At 53.6% G+C, this 21,154-nt stretch overlaps 1 protein-coding gene across 1 annotated transcript in view; it reads left to right on the forward strand.

Annotated features, from left to right (window-relative positions):
• Window positions 1-21,154, forward strand: part of LOC119104516 (netrin receptor UNC5C) — a 104,346-nt gene that overhangs the window by 34,436 nt on the left and 48,756 nt on the right. Inside the window, exon 3 of the mRNA XM_037228231.1 lies at window positions 4,593-4,952. Coding sequence (XP_037084126.1) covers window positions 4,593-4,952 — 360 coding nt within the window. The remainder of the gene's footprint in view (window positions 1-4,592; window positions 4,953-21,154) is intronic.

Below are 21,154 nucleotides of genomic sequence, written 5' to 3' on the forward strand. Positions count from 1 at the left end.
GAAGTCAAGGCAAAACGGTACTTGCGCGACCATAAACACTTCCAGCGTGACATGGCTTATCTGCACCGTTTTACGCTACCATTAGCCATCACCTGTCGTATGCTGCGTCTGTGGTGACTATAAAACCAGCCTTGCGACGATATTTTCTCGAGGTAAGACAGGCGCACGGCGTGTCGTTCAGACACCCGACCGCGAGAACAATAGGCGCAGACCCTGTGCCGTCTGTCTATGATGGACGCGCGATGTTTAATGTCTCGTGCTCTCTCCCTGGGGCAGCTGAATGACCTAGTGCCACTCCCTCCGCCAGCTCCAGTGGCGCGCTCAGCCATCAAAAAAGGGGGCGATGGGGATTCGCTGAACACAACACGGGGGCGCACACAGCCATCAAAAGTAGGAGGCGATAAGGATTCGTTGAACGCAACACGTACACGCCAAGACAGCGGCGGATATATTTCCTAGACATAATACCGCATGTCCCCTTCTCCCCTCTCCCCGCTCCCTTAGATCCGCCCCTGGCGGGAGCAGTGTGTGCGGTGTCTCTGTCATCCGTCGGACCGACAGACTGGCGGCCCGTAATGCGCCGCTGTCTGCCGTCTTTTGTGTCGGCCGCGTAATTCATCTCAGACGTCAGCCCAGTGTCTACACAATACCGGCCGCCGCATTGTGTCGGTGCGTCACCATTGGACACGATACTAATTCGGGCGCCTGAGTCGGTTTCTGCAGGCGCGCGCAGGGACGTGTTGGCTTCGCGGATCTGCAAAACACATTGTCTTAACTTTGGTGTCGGTGGGTCCAAAATTCGCGTTTTTCAAAAGTCGCCGCTGCTATGAAAGTGCATGCCTACTCATTTTTGGGTCACGAAAATCCGACTCATTTTCTTGTTTGGATCGTTGGTCTACGTACTTGGCGCATCCGCAAATTTTGAGTGTCGATGCGGTGCTGCTTTCGAAAATCGTTTGTGGCACCAATATCTGGCAAGACTGGGTGCGGTCGTGACGTGACATGACACGACGCTGCGTGCAGGTATGCTAAGGCCAAAACGACCAAGAGATGCGTAACTTGCTCATAAACCTCTAGCTTCAGCTTCCAGTCTTTGATTGATGGCATGAAGAACGCTCGCTAGCAGCCACTGGCTCCTGAACCGAGGCGACTTTTCAACTGCCGTCAGTACGTCAAACTCTCGAGCGACCCAACTTTAAGTGGGTCATGGAGCACAATCTCGATGGGTTCTGTGTGGGTGTGTTCCGGGTGTGTTCTCGATGCCACTCAGTGGCATGCGGTTACCGTGGATTGAACTGAATTTTCTTTTGGGAGTGCGGCCTTTCGGTGTTAAGCAATTACGACGTTTGGTCCACTAACTTTGTAAGCGAAGTTATAATCGAAAATAAGCTGTCATTAATGTCTATTTATCGAGACTCCAGCTGAGAGCTGCCCTATCGAATTTGTTGTTGTCCCGCATTCTATCTTCTACAGACCCATGATTTCAAACAGCTTTTTGAGACATCATCTTCAGTTTGATCTTCATCACGTGGTGCCATGACGTACCTCGTAGAGCCCATCCTTTTGCGGTGCACGTGCGCCGCATTTCGGACCACTTTGACGGATGACGCTGTCTGCGACGCGGCCGGGGCCGAATCCTACTCGGAAATTGTCTCCATCGTGTCGCCCTTGCGCGCGACGGAGCCCCTGAGCCTCCTGCATGCAGATCACGCATGGTTTACATCGGTGGCCAACGACTTCATTCGGCGAGTGGCGACAGGGGCCATGTCACGAGGGCTCGCTACCCCGTGCCGAGCGCTCGGGTGAAGAGCACGCGATGGGCTGGCAACGTTTTTGCGCGGTTACTTGACAAGTGATTATCGGCTTTTACACGTAGTCGCCGGCTGCCGACGGGTTTTTGTGAGTGTGGGTGTTATTTTCCCATCAGGCTGCTTAAGAAATTTATCAGTCGTGGTGAAGTGACAGGCCTGGGCGCTGACGGAGGACGGAAGTTTGAGGACGGAAAGCGGAAGTTTGACAGCGTTTTTCGCCAGTCAGCCTCCGTTCAGTTTGTCCCATGAGCTAGGCAGGGAAGCGGGATGAGTTCTAGACGCCGAAATCAAGGTTTTTTTTACAATTTCCATTCGTGGTGTGATTGTGATGTCTTGCTGGGCATGCCATTTGATGCCTAAATTTAATGAAACATTTGCCAACAACGCGTCGTGATGGTCTTTTTCTTGCCGGTAACCTTTGCCTTCTTCACCGGCACTTTTCACTCTTTGTGCGCTGGTCGTTCCCATCTGACTGTCAGAGGTGATACCGTTTTCTGGCCTCGTGATTAAGCGGATAGACTGTAAAGCTCGCAGCGAACGTGACCAATCGATGTTCTAAATCCAGGTGGTCCCGCCAGTAATCTCCGCCAATCTCCTCTATGAACTGGAGCGGTGCGGCCACGCTCCCCCACCCCTCCCCATCCCCGTCTCGCTTCGCTTGACCCATTCAGCACATAGACGTGCATTGTTGCAGCATGTGCGTTTCGCGTCCTAAAAAGCAGCACCGTGGCTTTTGAGTGACAGCCGTTTTTACCGCGCGGCCGCCGAAGCCTTTGATTGACGCGGCAGCGACAGTGCGCGCGTCCCAGCGGCGCCCAATCACAGCGCGTGCCCGCAGGCGCCGCTCGCCCCAGATGTCAAAGGTTGCGGTGCGCGCGCGCGCCGCCGCCGCCGCAGGGCACGGTTCGCTGACCGACCTGGCGAGATCGCCGAGATCACGCCCGCGCAGCGGCGCAAATTGCCGCGAAGGGGGCGGCATGGGTGCGATGGAGAAAACGTCGCGGCGCTTCGCGCGCCGATTGGAAACACGTGCGATGCGTGTCCGTGACGAGGTCTGGCGATTGGAACAGAAATCAGCCGCAGGAGGGATCTGTTGGGGGACTTGATTGGATCCTGGATGCCCAAGGCGTTTCTAGAACTCATCAAATCCCAAAACTGACCTCAAAGAAACGCGGATTGAACCCTTTTACGAGACGACCGGTCAAGTCAAAAAAGTCACTTTGTGCTGACCTAGAATGGGTGCTCCAGTGATCGACGCGACCCCCGTGCCTGAGCGCGCTCCTGTCCAACGCCCGGGGCGTCAGAGACTGGCCACAGGCGGCGCACGCGGCTGTTAGTAAACGGTCGGCACTCCGTCCTGGAGACAAATGGTCACAAAAACTCGAGAGCCCCGCAAACATTTGCGTACTGCCGGCTCGAAACCAGCTCACTAATGGAACCGGCGGCCGGAGCGATTCCGACACGGGAAACAAACCCGACGCTCGAAATGGAGGGCGAAGGGGGGGGGGGCACTGTCATGGGGCCGGAGGGCTGGTAAAGGGAGGAGGATGACCTTTTGCACCGGATGCGATCTTCAGCCGCAGCGAAAAGTTAAGCCGCGTTCAAATGATTTATTTCGGCAATGGTGTTTCAATGTTGTTTCGAATGCACTAATCGTTCCAATTCCAGTAGTAAATCAAATGGCGATCGATGGGTGGCCCAAGGAACGTCACCCATATAATGCTATAAATGAGGCGATGTTGTATTAATAGACTCATGATTGATATGTTATTGATAAATATATTACTCAACCCTCCACTTAGCCGTCTAAAGTAAGCATCCCTTGGGCAAGCGCGGCCAAGCAAGCAGACGTTACGGCGCGGCACGGGTTGGACAGCATCGTGAACACGGGTGTCTGCGACGGTCCGTGTTTTGGATCGGCAGAACGCACTCCTCGATGTAAAGGACTGTTTGCGAGGTCCGCATACAAGGGGTAGTGGACGCAGGTCCTTTTACTGAGCGGCTTTGGGATGTGAGCATAGACAGTAAGTCCGTCTGAATGGCGCCTATTCTCTCTATGCGTTCTCCATCCTATTGTTGATCAAATATGTAAGCGGGTAGCAGGGAAAACACTATTTGCCCAAGGTCTCAACAGATTAACTGTTTGCTCGTTTTTGTGCTCGTGGGTTGTCAGCGCCATTCCATGTCTGTCACAGTCTGTTTTTGAAACCGTCTGAAGTATTTACAGACGTCAATCAATGGCTTTTTGCTCGCAACTTGACCCCGATAACACGGCTGGCTGCACAAAGGGGATGAATTTCCGTTGCCGAAACGAGATTTTGGACACCTCGCTGCTAGACTCCTATATTTAAGGCGTTTCCTTACAGATGTGTGTCGACTGACTCCGATTCGACTAATTACCGACCTCTTGGCATTCCCACATTTGGGAGGGGTGTCAGCTGTATTTTACTCTGTTTTAAGTCGTGCCATGGCAGCCAACCCGTGAATAGCGCTGCACAATTTTATTGGATTGTTAAACGGTCCGGGAAAACAATTGGTATGCGCATGCATGCATTTACGTACTTCATCTAGTGATGAAGACATATGACCATTTCATGGACTTCATAAGTCAGCGTAACACATGCTACCGATGCACATAAACAGCATCATAAACATGCACATTAACATAAAAACAGTCATCAGCAGTTATATACCGAAAGTCATGTATTGCCATGATATACAGTTATGTACCGAAGGCAAGTAGCAACTCCAAGCGTTCACAGAATGTTTCTCCTCTTGCAGACCACCAGCTGTTGTCGGACGTCCTGCCAACAGGACCCAGCTTCGACCAATCAGCGCCCGTCTTCCTCGAAGTCCCCGCCCCCACCTACGTGATTCGCAACAAGCCGGCGACCTTGACCTGTCGGGCGGCGCACGCGCTCCACCTCTACTTCCGGTGCAACGGCGAGCTGCAGGACGACCGGGAGCACTCGCGGGCCGACTATGTGGACCCGCAGACGGCCATCCGAGAGCTGGAGGTCAAGCTGGACGTGGACAAGCGGGGCGTGGAGGAGTACTTCGGCGACTATCGCTGCGTGTGCGTGGCATGGAGCAGCAGCCGAGGCGAGAAGGTCAGCTCCGGCGTCCAGATCACGGCGGCCTGTAAGTACCAAGTATCAAGTACCAAGTACCACGGCAGCCCGTAAGCCTCGACCTCCCGTGTAGTTTTACAAAATCGGTTTTTGGATGGATGCAGAGAAAGCGGGTTAAGTCCATACAAAATACACTATTAAGGTGTTTCTCCCCGATTTGACTGATACGCTTCACTAAGTTCGGTGAGCTGAAGCTCCGCCCCACTCCCAACTGAAAAGGCAACTTCATCTCTGGCCTCGTCTGCAAAATTTTTCAGACGCAGCAATCGTCACTACTAAGTACTACATTTTTGGAGTAAAGTAATGCCATTCAGAAATCAAATGCGGGTACATAAGTCACCACTACCTTAGCCTAAACACCATGCACTGGGGCTTCATGTACCAAACATTGTCATTGTCATTGTCACTTGCATGCCAGCTATAGCCCCTTTTCTGTTTTTTTTTTGTCGGTTTACGTTGACGCACGTGTTAACTGCTGAGATGACAAGCGTCACCACTCCTGGTGAAGGCCCATTGGAAAGTTTCCTGGGTCCTCGATTCAGACCTCCATGTGAAAGTATGGCGATCTGATGCATTATGTTCCTATCGATTTGCGCTGGCAGCCGCCCAGGAGATACTGCTCATGCCATGCTGCCGCGCTGAAACCGTTCTGAGAGGGTGCTTTGAGGAAGTGTCTTGATTCTGGTTGGCGGATTCGCTGATCAGTTTTTGATGGCGGATGGGATGGCAAACACTTTGGACGGTATGGTATAGGCGGCAGACCTCTCATGCGCCGAGGATCCGTCCCCCGGATGACCATCTTTCAACAGTTTTCATTCACTTTTAGTTTTATTACAATGTTAGAAATATCCTCTACAGCTAACCATACGTTGTTTTCTTGCGAAATTGCCGAATTAAGTTTTGTGTGGATGTTGTCGCTCCCTCATGAACCGCTACCCTTACATCACGAGGTCACTACGACTGGTTCCCTGTGCGTTGACTCAGACGTTCCCCCATCTCGCTCCCGTCGAACCATCTCCACCACTGCCGCCGCCGCCGGCCCACCGCCGCGTCAGTCACCCTGACCCAGCAGGGCGCCAATTATAGAACTCGCCAATCTACGAGCTGCCGATGAGCCCCCGCCGGGAACACCGGCGAATTAATCGCCGCACCAATCGCGAGAGATTCATCGCTAGTCCAGCCGTAGACGGTGGTAGAACTGTGTTTCCGTCTTTCAGAGGATGTCCTATGAATTTTAGCGCGTGGGGGTGTCAAATCTTCTTGTGAAAGCACAATGAAAAGAAGTTTATTTTTGCTGGTACCGGCTCCCGGTGGAAGTGAAATGGAAGCTGAAAAACAATACAACGTTTTAAACCAAATACATGACACGCATAGGCATGACACTATGCGCCTATTATTTCAAATACGCACACACGGACGCGAACGGAACACTGATATAGACGGCAGAGCATGCGGACGTCTCATACTCTTATGTCGTCGTGTATTAGTATTGTCGTTATTTCACCTGTTATCCGCCAGTATCGTTGCCGCAACAGAACCTCGCATGAGTGTCTGGACAAGGTCACCATCCTCGTTGCGGAAGGGTAGGATTGTGGGATCGCTTTCAGTTGGAGGAGCTCCAGCCGCTACCCTAATTTGCCGCTCAGCCCTCTCAACTTGGCAGAGTCCTCCCAGCCGCAGGTCCCAGCTGATGGAAATGCAAGTGATGCATACAAACACCAGCAAGTTATGAATTCACATTTCGTTTGCTGAAAATGGCAAAATATATTGGGCAATATCCTGGAAGAAACCGGCATTTCGAGATGCTCTTGGTTGATAAGTCTTGGGGATAGATTCAAGTCAGGTCAGCGAAATTTCAACCGGTCGGAAAGGTATTTCACTGGGTGAAAACCTTCCCGACAGGGCGGAGTTAAGCGGCGGCGACGGCGACGGCTTTGGCTCAGCTGACTGAACTGGTCGCGACCAATAGCGATGGATGAAGCTGGATCTGGCAACAGCTGGCCGGCAGCAGTTGCGGCGCGCCGTGCGCCAGGTTTGCCGCGTGAAAAATCACCACGCAGGACGTGGGAGAGCGTCATTAATCTGCCTTTGTCCATGGACTGGGAGCTGCGAGCGATACTGCCACACGCGAGGGGAGGGGCTGCCACCTACCGCGAATGCTGCCAAATATGAAGCAAGATTTTTGCGTTTGCATCGGTTTCTCTCCCGCTGCCTCTTTACATTCCTGGTTGACCCTCATTCGCGTTATCGTTTCGCAATGGAACAAATTGCTCCACTCGAATCGCTGCCACACAATGCCGTTAAGTGTGTTTTGATTGCGGTTATCCCAAGTGTGGAGCCAACCCGTTAGGCACAAGCGCGCAGCCAGTGGTTTCGAAACTTTGAGGGCGGAGTGCATCTGCTTTGACCGCGGACATGACGTAGCAGCTTCAAGCTTCCACAGGATCAGCTTAAAGCGGACAGCTTGAACTCGACAGGTGCAGTCCGACCTCAGTTTAACGATAGTTGCAAAAACGTATCAGCTGCGTTTAGCTGAGCAGCCGCTCTGTGTAATGAAGGGTTATCATTCTGTAGCTCCCCAGGTTGTGGCCCTGCCTGGGATGTGACCTCCCCGCCCCTCTCGAGCTGATACGATCTGCTGACCGGGGCGGACCGCTCCATTCTTCACGCCGCACCGGCCCTGGCTGTCCGACGCATCACCGTCCAATCCAGCGCCCTCCGCCCCGCCCCCTCGCCCCTCTGACCCCCCACCGGGCCTGTTTACGCACTCCCTGCCGGAGACGTCGCGCAGCGCTGCCGGTTGCAAAAATGTTTTTCTGCCGCTGGAAGGCTGGGTACAGGCGGCCCCTGGCGCGTCCCACCGGGGGGCGGAGTTTATTTTCGCGACTCAGTAGATAACATTTTTGGTGTTTGTTTTGGAAACTTACGCCGCGGGGCGAGGGATATTGCCCCGTGAGCAGATGGTGGGATCCATTGTCTCCACAGGGGAACGGATGGGGCCTTGGAGAGCATGTGCGAAGACTGGACGCCTCCCGTCGCGTCATCAGATATGACGAAACGCATGGGCTTCTTTCGGGATGAGTGGTTGTGCTGTGCTGCCCTGATTTGTCTTAGATGATGAAGGCATGAGAAACACGGCATCCGCCGTGTGTCGGGAACAGCTTCCATGAATTTCCAAGCATTCGTCAACCACGCCTGTATTTTTATTATATCGTTCGTCTTGGCTGTTTTACCATCCACATTCCCTTTCCTTCTCTTTTCCTGACCACCTGTGTCTTCCCCCGCTGCGCCATGCGTACTGATGAATGATTTAATGAGCTCCAGAGCCTTTCAACTGACGTGGGACGTCACAGAGTTCTCTGACTGCCGGCTCCAATGTCAGAGGGTCTGGCAGACGGCGGGTTTTTGCCGCACCCACCGATATGCGTCATGCAGCCAAGGCCGTGTCGTTTTCCCATGCTCAGACCTTCTCTCGCTTGAGCCTCGAACTGGCGCCGGACGCCTGCCGTCTAATGCTTTTGCCCCCGCCTTTGTTTTGGCGGCGGGCAATTCATTACCCGGCCGTTCCGTTCGTTAGCTTTGCGTTCCCTGCTGGCATTTGGCTCGAGGCTTAGCGTCACGTTGCTCTTCCGGTACGCCGGCACGCAGAATCAAAGGGCGGTCTGTACATGCAGCGCCGCTTGTCATTCTCACGACGTCCTTCGGTGTCGGTTGTTCTCCAGTCGCAGGCCCGTGGCCAACAATGTCCACCGGGGAACGAATGTCGAATTCGCTCTCAGATCCTGAGAATTTCGATTAAATCGCATGGTATCAACTCCTTGGCATAGGGGCGGGGGGGGGGGGAAGGCGCTCCCCTTGGCCCTCCTCTTAGCTACGTCCCTGGCCAGCCGACGTTTGCGTACGAGACTGCGCCATGCGAAAGCCGGCCCTGCACTCCATAATTTATCTGCCTGCAGAAGTTTGCAGTCCCTGCCAGCTGCACCGCATCGAATGCCACCGATATGCCGAAGTTCCACGCGTATCCGTTCGTCTCCGACTTTGGCTTTGGTTCACCGGCTGGCTTTGGCTCTTGAATGCTCCCGCGCCTCCAATCACTGCTTGGCCGTGCGCCTGGGGCCTCTTCTCACGCGGGAGTGAACGGGGGCGCTTCCAATAGGGCCCAGCATTGATCAGCAGCGGTCTGGATCCATTCTTGCCGAGCGCTCCGACCCTCCTGCTTAATCTCTAATCTTGGCAATGTCGCAGCGGCCCGCGTCCCTCCCCCGCCCTTGTTATCTGGAGCTCGGCCAGCGCCCAGCACCGCGCACGGGCGTCTCAAGGGCGGGACATATGGAAGGACTTATGCAGAGGCGGTCACAGACGGGAAATAGGGAAACCTTTTTGCACAGGTGGTCACAGGTGGAGAATATGGAAACTATTGGGCAAAGATGGTCATGACATCACTTTCTTGCTGAACTCGAAGTCAGTTGTTTTCATTGCTTGCAGACGTCACATTTCCAGTATTTGTTGTCGTTTAGCTAAAAGCGTTGCTTTTCCTAACCAAAGTTATGGGCGCAGAATGACCCCCGACGTCGGCGCTGCAGAGGCAGTCACAAGGCGCACAATATGGAAAGGGTCTGTCCAAACGAGGCCATATGTGAGTAAAAGAGAACATGTGAGTGGTCAGAAGTGATTCATTTTTGGTACTGGGATAGCAATCGTATAGGAAACGCACAGTGACGCAATAACTACATAGTCGGCTTAAGAACAAGCGGTAATTTTGACCGCATTGACCACCCACGTTGACGATTGTTACGGTTGAGTGGCCAATTGCGTCGCATGCATGACGAAAAACAATATTTACATCGATGACGTAAGTGACACGGGAAGCTAATTGGGACCATAAGAGTCAGATGCCGACTGGAAACTAAGCCAGCTAGAAGTAGCAGGCTAACAGCTAACTGAGCGATCAGGTTAAAAGTCACGGCAACACTTTTTTCTGCATCGTTCTCGCCTCACTTTACAACTTTTCCAAATTCGAACGACACTCTCATTTCTGCACTGACAAGTCCAGAGTGGGGGTGAAGTGTAACTGGTCCGACAAGGCAGCTCAAAATCAAAATGCTCACTCTTTCCGTGCTGTTTCGCTTCACAGCAACATTTGTCGGTTACACAGTATCCGCAATTATTCCTCCCCTTCCTCGCCTAACCACCGATGTTGGACCCGCCCCTGGTTTACTACGGGGCCCAGACCGGTTGATCACTCCCCCCCCCCCTCCGACAGCCCCGTGCTGAGCGCGCTCCTGGAGGCTCCGACGGTCCCCGTACGCGATCCGACACGCTCGGACCACCCCAGACATCGTTATCTGCCTGCGATCAATTAAGCGTCTCTCTGCCGCCGCACGCACGTCTGCATCCCCGCCCCACGTCACCCCTCCCCCGCCACGGTCCCCGTGCCTTGACGGTGCTTCCTGCGTGCGTCGTTGCCGCCGGCGTTGTGCGCCGGCGACGTGCCGGCCGCCGTAGGCACGTCCCGCCACGCCGCCGCGCGCCGGCCGACGACGTGCCTCGACCAGGCGCGGCCGGGATAGTCGAGGAGGGGATGGCGGGCTGCCAGCGAACGCTCGGTTACACGAGACAGAGAAGCGTCGCAGTGGTGTAGTTTTGCAAAGTGAGTGGAGGTCGAAGGGGGGGGGGGAGGGGAGGAGTGGAGTAGGGATCAGGGAAAATGGCTAAACCTAACGCAGACACAAAAACTCCTTTCGGATCTAACTCATTTCTTCTCGATCTGGGGGAAGGCTGGAGCCCCCCCCCCCCACACTGAACTGGAAACTACGCGCCTTGAAAGGTTGCACGTGGCCCCTGCGGTTGACGCGCCCTTACACCCAATTTCTAACTGTCTACGCACTGACAAATCGGTTTGGGTTAGGGTGTTTTTCGAACGTGACTGTTGCAGGCGGGTGGCGCTGTCTACGTGACCTCTCGAGGTCAGCAGGGGTCAGCCGCAGCGCGGGGAGGACGGGCTGGGGCATGACCCGCGGGTCGTCAAGTGCCGGCAGGCTTTGAGAGAAGCAAAACGCGCGATCGGTATGCATGCCAATCTTGCCTAACGAGACACATCGCGGGAATGGCGTTGAAATTGCGATTTAGGAACGGCCGGGTGACCCCCAGCCTATCATTTCGGGCGACTTCAAAGCGCTGCTGAGGATGGCGCCGTGCTCATTGTGTTATTTAGTTTCGCTGACGTTGATCGTTACAGGCTGTGGTGGGCATCGCGTTTGCGCAAATGAGCGGACGACTTACAGCCCTAACAAGCCTTGGTCGCCGTGTGGCGATAACGTTCGTACTTCTTCGTTCGTTACATTGGGGAGATTGATGTGCCCCCCCCCCCTTCCGTTACTCAAATCGTGATACGGTATTGCAATCGCTTCTACGGCGTCGTTGTCACACAGATCTCGGCCACTCAAACGCAAAATTTATGAGCACTTGTGTTGAATATGTCTGTAAAGCACCTCCGTTAGAGATGCCACAGCTCTTCACGATAGATTCGCAGCGCCGAGCTTGCGGAGATCCCGCGACACTGTGCCGCCAGTTCCGTGCCGGATATCGACAGACACCTCTGTTGCGGAGATCCGCAAAACTGTGCCGGCAGCTCCGTGCCGGACATCGTCAGACAGCTCTGTTGCGGAGATCCCCTGCACTGTGCCGGCAGTTCTGTGCCGAACGTTGCCGGACACCTTTGTTGCGGAGATCCGCATAATTGTATGGGCGACCCCGTGCCGGACATCACCAGACACCTCTGTTGCGGAGATCAGCATAACTGCGTCGGCAGGTCCGTGCCGGACATCGCCAGACACCTCTGTTGCGGAGATCCGCAACACTGTACCGGCAGTTCCGTGCCGGACATCACCAGGCCCCTCTGTTGCGGAGATCCGTTGCAGCCGGCTGCAGCCAGGCATCCATTACGCGGCTGTGCCACTAATAGATAGCTGCAATTGCACAATAAATGGACGAGCCATTTGTTGGACTCATCCGCACAGCGCCAGCTGACTGTTCGCCAGCTGACCCCGCCGGGGTCGTGCTGACCCCACGATGGCTATCGTGACCCGGAGCGCTGCGCTGGAGCGTTTGGTCGAGTGTTTGGCTGTGCGCCTTGTTAGATCAGGATTGCTGGATGTGCGGGACGGGCGCTATGGCGTGGAGGGAAGATGAAAGGGCAGGACGGCGTAAATCTGGGCAGCGGAGTAGCAGCTGAGGACATAAACAGGTAGTGCAGGAACTAGGAAACTTAGCGCGCATCTCGAGATGCCCTGGAGCGTTGAGGTCGGGCTAGCCGGGCTCCAAATCGAGACGTTGATCGACTCGATGGGTTCGGTTTGTTTGGAGTAAGATTGCCTGTTTGCGAAGAGCAAGCAGAGTATGTCAACTCCATCGGATTAATCCTTTCCTTCAAGGCAACTGGATCAATCCGGGAGAGGAAATTGGATGAGAAAACCGAACTCTGCCACCGACGCACCAAACTGGAGCGCAGGCGCGCGCGCAGAAATCAGGTTCTATCGACTCGAGGCAGCTTTCAATTTGTTCCACTGCGGCGTCCTCTTCAACAGCCGCGTGTTGGGCAGGATTTGCGGACATGCCTTAAGTCAAGTACAGCAATATATGCACAGAGATGTATTTCTCTGTCGCTCGTCAGCTTTGCCATCTGCATAGACCGCCGTGACACTTGCCAGCACCTGCTCGTTGACACAAGCTGGTTCGTGCCAGCCGCATCTGCAGCTCATTATTTTGCCAGTCTTAGTCTCACGACGATATGGTTACACAATGTGCTTAACTCACTCTGAGCACCTGAGGCCGATTTCATGCAGCCAATCTACAGTCAAGTAAATGGCAGCTGCACTAATTTGGCTTTTTTACGTCGCACCTTGTCCTTTTTTAATCGCCGGGCGTGTTTGTGCCGTGTATATTTATACGATACTAGTTATCATGGTGATTGCACATTGCATCCACTCTAGAACGCCACATACCAGGACACCAGGACAAGACCTGGCAGAGACGATACGTTTTCAACAGCTAAATGGATGTTGATCAAAGCGACTTAAGGTGTTGGCGATCCAGGTCCTCTAATGATTGACGTAGCCCCATTTAGCCCAATTAGCCCCAGCCCCATTCGTAAGCTACAGAGTACTTGACTCTGAAATGCTGGACCAGTAAATGTGCACAGTCCTCGCCATCGCATCACAAGTTTGTAACCTCTAACGTTCCGAGTAATACAACGACCAACGGATAGCCCTGGAGCAACACAGCCTCTCAAGCTTTCGAGAAAAGACAAATACTTTCCGGAAGTAGCTGACACCAGTTCGTCTTTTATGTTCGATTCCGGTGCAAACAATGCCGAGGAAGCAGACTGGAGTATCCGCACGTGGATGCCTACCGGAGCGTGTAAAAGCCCGGCGCCCATGCGGGTGTTTTTGCTCGCACCGCGCTGGAGCCGCGGGTGCTTTTTCAGCGACGCCCCGGGGCTGGTCCGGTACACAACCTGGCGGCGGCCTGGTAAGAGCCGGCCATGTCAATCTTGGTGACACAGGCGCGCCATTATTGGCGCGTTTTGGCGTGTTTTTCTGCGGCGCGCCCCTGTGTTGCTGCACTGCTGCGCCGGAAAGGCAGCGCGTAATGCGGGCTTATTGCGGGCAACGCGCGTGCTTTGTCTCGCTTCCGGTCCGCTGCTAGTCTGCAGTAGCAGACTGGCAGAAGTAGTCTGGCGCCAGTCTTGTGTTAGTTTGATACAGTCTGGCGACAGTCTGGTGCCATTCTGGTGCAGTCTAGCTGGGTGTATCGTGGGGGACTATGATACCAGCGTGGTGCCAGTCTGCTACTAGTTTGGTGCGCCGTGGGCAATCTGTTACCTGTCTGATGCAGGTTGTGGCCAGTCTGATAGTCTTATGGTGTAGTCCGCTTCCAGAATGAAGATGCAGTCCAACGTCAGTCAGATGTAATCTACTGGAAGTCTGCTGCAGGTGCTGCCAATACAAAACTGAGGTAGAGGTTTGTACGGTAACCTCTACACACGTACGATTTTTAGGTAGAGGTACGCACGGTAACCTCCAACAAACCTCTACCACCAAAACTGGTAGTAGAGGTTTGTACGAAGCGTGGCAGCAACGATGAGCATGCCATAGATCAAGGAGAAAGCTGATGGGAGGAAGGTTGAATCCACTCCATTGACTCATGAACGCGATATTATCATGAATGCATTGTACTCAGATGCCGCACGCTTGAAAAGACTTCGACGCGAAGAACTACATGTTTCACACAACGAATATTCAAGCGTATTAGATCCCATTCATAAATGGATCTTCCATATATTTGTAGGCTCAACCTCCAAATGTTTGTGAACCTTAACATTGGATGCTCAATTGAGGTGTTGGAAAAATCAAGTTAAGATCTTAGTGCGCTCCCAACTTTACTAAGCTCACAAGACCCATCTCTTGTTGCGGGCGTGGTGCAGGTCCTGTTCACAAAAGAAGCGTTTGATTTGCTACAGCTGCTTGTTCGCTATCGTTGAACAAAACGAAAAAAGCAAAATATTAAGGATTATTCACGACCGTAGTCGCGAATAATTCTAAACATTTTGATGTACACTGCGCACTGCATGCTGTAGTCGCACTGCATGCCGCAGTCGCCGTACATGCTGTAGTCGCACTGCATGCCAGGTGGAGGACTGCATAGGCTTTCCAAACAGCACGCGACGGCTCTTGTCCCGGTGCCCCGTAAATTGGACCGAGATTGGCGCTTTTTGCGCCAGTTTGCCAACCGCCTGAGCCGCCGCTAAAACTCCCCTCGGCGCCGCCCCCAGTCCGGACTCACGCCGCGTTTACAAATGACAACAGCCGTCGGGCGTTGTCTCACTCACCACACGGCGGCGAGCCGCACACTTCGAAATCAATCAAAACCATAGAAAAAGTGGCGGCCGCCGCCAGGCCATCCGTCTTCTGCGCAGTTTGCCGTTAGACGAGGAGCGGCGCGTTTTTGCCGATTGCGACGCGCGTTCGGTGTCTTGTGACAGACGACGGAGGCGTGGAGGGATGAGGGGATCGGCATTTTGCAGGGAGACGTGGGGGACGGCGTGTAATTAGTTCACAAAGCCGCGTCAATCCCCAGCACGCAGCATGAAGCCGATGTGGTTCATTCGGGTGTTGGATACTGTGCTCTGTTTTACACATAACATCACAGCTGCTGGCTATGATGTTCTATATTGACGTTTGGGGCTGCCATGGCAATGACGTCAAATCATTTGCCTGTAAATAAAAGACTGCGTAAGACAACACAATTTCTAGGTATAGTAAATATACTCCTCAATACGCCATTATTTCTGTGCGTTCTTTCACCTTGCATAGCATTGATTGGCAGCTAATTGGCGGCCGTTATGTCCGGAAATCGTGCTCACGAACGCCAGATATGAACGATTCAACAATTATACTTCTCTTGGCCTGGATCGCCGCATGGCCGGTATTATAACGGCGTTATCGTGACGTCATGAATGCCTGGGTGACCTTGAAACAGCCAGCACGAAATAGTCTGCGCAATTTGCGGGCGTGCGCATCTTCCAGCTTAGAAACTAGAGAGGATTGGGTCCTAAGAAGGACGGGGCTGCGAATTGCATCGGATGATCTTCAAGATGACTTTTTCAGTTCATATCCCCATACACATTTAGAACACTCCCTCCAATTTCTATGTCGTACACGCATCGTTGCTAGAACGGTTCAAGAGTTGATGATCCCCAGCCCTCAGAATTGGTTATGAAAGCCGCCTCAAAGGCTGCCGACATTGTAATTAGACGCGTCTTCAATTCAAAGCACGTCATGCGGCGCACCCCGATGCAACAATGCCAGCATGTGTAACAAAGGCACACTAGGGGCATTGTCCATTAATGGGGTTTGTTTGAGAGGAGCTACCATTTTGCATAATTTTAATCGGGCCGTTGGCCTACGTTGGCACCTTCTACGTGCGTTTATTTCATTTCATTAGCCGGGATAAAACAAAAGGCCAGCAACAAACGCCGCAGTTGAAGCTTCCATGCTCGATAACGCATATTTCTTGCAGACTTTAATCAGGCTGTTGACTTGCTGCGCAATCTTTTCACTCCGCCTGACGAGGCATTATTCCGAGAGCATAAAGCACTCATTGTTTTCGTCATCTCTCTGAAGAGCACCCGAGTAGGGTGTCAGACCTGGGTTTTATCCACTCACCGTCATCGGCTTTCTGAGGGAACGCTGGCGACTCCCTTTTACTCGTCTCGCAGTCCGACGCCTTTTGCCGGCGTCAGGGGCGTGCTTAGCGGTGTCCACGGTAGGTTCTTGGAACAGGAACGGTAGGTGGGCCTTTTGACGTCACATTTTGGTCCAGATTCTGGTGGTGCTGACAGCTGTCAGCTTAAATGCGTTTCCCTCGTTAAGTTGTGGTGTTACGTTTGCTGTGGATATCGCCGTTTAAGTGCACTTTTTTGAGCCCTGAGTCCGCCGATGGAGGCAGGTGAGGTGCTTCCCATGTCTCACACTAGGCGTCCAATTTTAGCCTGTCTGAGGCTCCTGTCTGAAATCCGGGAAGCGGCCCTCAGTGATTTATGCTGGGTTGTGAGCCGCGCTAATCTCCGCCATCGAACGCGGCCTGATCCCCGCGCGGAGGACCCACGAGAGACAATGGAAAGGCAATAACGGCGCGAGCGCGGCGCTGAATGGAGGCACCTCCGCCGACGAAGATTCCCGAAAACAAATTCCGGATGTAAATGGCATGCAAACTGCGATCGGAACGAGGAGACAACCGAAATCCAATAAAAGTGAGAGTGCCGTCTGACGGTAAATGCGACGTGAAAAATGCAAGCCACCGCTGTGGCTTCGCGGTAGGGAGGTTTATTTCGGGACCCGTTTCACAAATCAAGACGCTTCCGCAACCAGGGAGGGCATTCACCTCACGGGAAGGGCGGTTGCTGAGACCCGTCGTCGCTTTTAGAGGCGCCGAGCGTTAGCTGGATGCTGTTAGACGTCTTGGTCTGACATCTTATGTTGTTTGTGTGTGTGTGGAGGGGGGGGGGGGGGGGGGGGGGGGCGCAAACTGCTCATAGCCAAGGTGGTTCAATATGAGGAGATTCGACACGTTTCCCCAACAGAGGCTACAAAGGTGATGCCTAGATTCGCAGCACTATGTGATACGATTTAGGCTCCCGCATAATGAGATGATTTCCTTCTGGCACCCCTCGACGAGAAAGTGCAAATCACAAGGATACGGGTTTACATGTTACGGAACATGGTCAGCCGTCGAGAACATTCAAACCGTCTTTTTTATTTCCAAACATTTCAGTGGCCCCACCCACGTCATGACCCGTTGAAACTACTTTTATTGAAGAGCTGTGAAACTTCCGCAGGTGTTATGATCCCTTCCTGGCGTAGCGACGTATTCGCTAGTGACGTACTAGTAATAGCACTTTCCAAGTCCCGTACCGTCGTCATAAAGAACGCCCATTGATGGCGCTTCTTCGACCTGGCTGAGCTTAAACGGTCCTGCGGTTTCCGCGCAGAGCGTCAGGTGTGTTCATCCTCGCCGATGCCGCGCTGCCACAATTCAAGGCAGAAACAATTCAATCCCGTGCGGTGAAACCTGGAGGGCAAGGGCGCTGATATGGCGCACGAAGCCAGCGCATGGATACGCCTCTTCCACGCCTGCGCTTTGACAGTCAACCCTCACGCTTGGTTTACTCGATAAATTCGGCGGCGCTTGCTTGTTTGGTTTCTCCGGAATGGTAGCGTCTGTTGAGAGCTTGAGCGTGCCGAAAGGCACCTCCTGTTTGAAGAGTTTGTTTTTGGCCGTGTGGACGTTTCAGGCAGTGTTTTGAAGTGGCGGCGGGTAAGATGCTGTTTGCGATGTTTGGGACATGGCGTTCGACAGGTAAATGTGAAAGGAGACAAGAATACGCAGGGTTGAAAGCTTTGTCGAGGAGGTCGATGGATGCTAAAGTGAAGGAAGAGAGCGGTGCTGCTTGCGTCAAGCATCTTATTGTTCGGGTTCATGGGAAAATGGGCATAGACGCTTGAATACTCTGTCCAGCCTACATATTTATTCGCTCTGTTTTGGTGTGATGTTCACGCCTGAACCGCATTACTCAATGGCCATTTACTGTCACGACCTATGCCCGCTCAGCGCTCTGTTTAGGATAAGGAGGCCACAAACATGTGTTATGTCCCTGATGTGAAGTGGATGACAACCGACGAGCAAAATGCAAACGGAATGCATCAATGTCACAATGTCACACATCAATCTCACAATGACCAAAGTTCGCACTGTACTAGCGGCCACGAAGGCCGTGGCGAACGTTTCACATGCGCCCAAATATGTTGCTGGCCAATTCATATTTCGAATGAGGTCCTTGGCTCAAGCCCAATAACGTCTTCGTCACCTAAAACGTCTCAAAGGACTCGTGGCTGAGAAATTAGTCGAGTCCAGCATGCCTATGGAAACGGTTCGGGCCGCCTCCTTCTGCTGGGCCGTATTTTAAGCCCAGTGCCATTATGTCAGCTCTCATGCCATGACCTCCATGGTAAGACGTCGGTTAATGGGTGAAGTTGTAGCCTTACACCGTCCCGAGGGCCGGGTCGAGAACGGAGGCGCCTCTCGAGCTTGCCGGTTCGTCTGGGCCGGTCGGTAGGACAGGCAGCGATCCTGGCGGCGTGATGAGGAACTACCGATCCGCTAGAAAGTTCTGTACCAAGGCAGGTGAGGCAGGACTGCACCGTTTTGCTCTCTCGCTTTGGACTTGGCTATTGGATGGAGGCCATGTCGTAAGCCAAGACAGTGTACCATTGCGCTCCTTATCAATTGGGGATCTTCTGTACAGTGCAAGTCATCGGAAGATTTTGGTGTTACCTGGGAGGCAAGATCGTTATGACTGACTGAGGAAATCGACCACCGTGCTGCATCCATCTGTTTCAGCTCAACAGTACCCATTACAGCAGCCCGCCAACATTGACACGTATCAAAACGCCCTGGCGCCGGAGACTAAACAAACGCCGGTCGCTCATCAGTCTACGTTGTCCTTTCGCAGTGTTTCATTGCACTAAACAGACTTTGAGTGACGGGGCCCTCCTGCGGCTCGATGAGTCAGACGTTTCGCAGCGCGCCACCTCAGCCTCCGAGCCGGGCGCGTGTCCTCATATCTCCCGTGACATTTTCCGTTCCTAGTTCGATGGAGCGGCCTGGGCATGCGCTTGTATGTCATCCATCAGCGGACTTCTCAGGTCAACTGTTATCGCCGGTTTGTTTACATTTTCGAGTGGTTTATGGATTTTCGGGGGCCATCCGTCAAGCGGAGGACGGCTGGAAAAAGTCGCGCGTGTCGGGAAGCTGGCGAAGCCGTCGGTGGACGGCGACGACTTTGCATGCGATTATGTGACTTGGAGGGTCTCTCGTCGCGGCGCTGCACGCGCTAACGCGAACGCTCGTGACGTTTATAACGGATATTTGGTGAGGGCATGTCGGCGGATGCATAATGCGACCACTGACGTCAGCAGACGCATGGCTTAAGGTGTTTCAGGTGCTAGTTTGAGGTGTGCCGTCCCACGGCATCGGTTGCGGGGATGAGGGTCGCTGATGATATCTTGATGGCGAATACTGACCGACCACGAACGACATCCTACGAAGGTTAAAAGATGTGCGTTCCTACCTGTGACATCACAGCACTTGACACGCAAAGCGCTCATGTCCACCTGCCAAAAGTCTCACCTTGACTGTGGGGTGATTCGGCGCATGCCAACCTGAGCGCGACGTTAGGCCGAGGAGAAGCGCGTCGCAAGTGAACAGTGTCCACTCACGTTGGATTCGACAGGAGAAAGCGCTGGCATCAATGGCTGTTTGAGTGGGTTCATTCTCTCGAATGGCTGGGCCTTCGCTAGAAGCTCTGACGGATTTCAGTGACTGAGCAGCCTCCGGCTGCGTCAGATTTTCGGCGAGATTTGACGGCTTTGATCGGGCCTCAGGCCTGGTGAAATCGTGTGAACAACGGGCAGGACGTAGGAATGCGGTGTCACCCTTTCCTGATTCGGCATGTCATCCTCGTGAGAATGATACAAGCGTAGTGGAAAGTGGTGGCGCTTTTGTCAATCGTTGTGAGTGATGTGTTCCAGACGGAAGACGCGGAAGTGGAACTAACTAAAAATGATTTGGGTCAGGCTATCGCTGAAGCCGTCTAACCTGCTCCTAGGATGGCTTCATGTCATTCCATTTTGTACTGCCATTTCCGTTCACGTCTGCACTCGCGTTTGTTGATTTTCTTTGTGAGCTATTCGCGGCCTCAATATACGTGGTTACACCTATTTGATGGGCCCCCAGAGGTTCCCGCTGTCGCGATCTGTCCCGGTTTGTGAACCACCGGCGCAGACCACGTCGAGGACATGATTTACGGCCTCTCCGCAGCTGCTTGGCTCGCACAATTTGGCGACAGTGCTGTATATATTTGGCCGGTAGTTCTGGACTCTGCGGCCGCAGCTTACCAAAGTCTGCCACTGGCTGTTTGGTGGAGACGGATATCGGCGATCGCCCGGGCCGGTTGCCATGCGGGCTGCCAGATAGCTGCCAGATATGTCCGACTGTCGGCTACTGAGCGATTTGGGATTTTTTGTCATCAATCTCATAGTTGTGTGCACCTCCCACGTCGTTGGATAGCGCTGTCTCTCCAATAACTTCGATATACACATGGCAAAGAAAGTGGCAAATGATCAGAACGCGTTAGGCTGCGTTTGTTTGTTTTTTGAGTGGGTTACCATTATGACGAGTGACAAATAGCAATTTAGGCTCTTGGAATGAAGGTGGCTCTTCACTCGGCTGTATCATCACTCGCTGTGCACTGCACGTGCGCGGAGGGAGACGCCGTATCCATCGTTGTTGACCTCTTCCATCGGCTTAAGATAGCCTGTTTATCCCGGTGGGGGGCATCCTCCCAGCGGAGGCGGACCCAGCTCCTGCACGCCGCTGCAAGCCTGCGCCAGATGGCCCTCTCATCTCTCATCACCTCCCTCACCCACAGCCCCACCTCAACTCGCCCCCCTCCCCCGCCATCTTTTTTTGGGAGGCACGCACCCCTGCGCGCCGTGGCGGCGCCGCCGGTCGCTCCGTAAAATGCGCGTCGCTGGAGGTGGGATAACTCTGCGCGATTGTTTTATCCGTCGGGTGCCGGTAATATCCGACGGC

The sequence above is a fragment of the Pollicipes pollicipes genome, unplaced genomic scaffold (genome assembly GCF_011947565.3).
Source record: "Pollicipes pollicipes isolate AB1234 unplaced genomic scaffold, Ppol_2.1 Scaffold_6052;HRSCAF=7182_pilon_pilon_pilon, whole genome shotgun sequence".
NCBI lineage: Eukaryota > Metazoa > Arthropoda > Thecostraca > Pollicipedomorpha > Pollicipedidae > Pollicipes > Pollicipes pollicipes.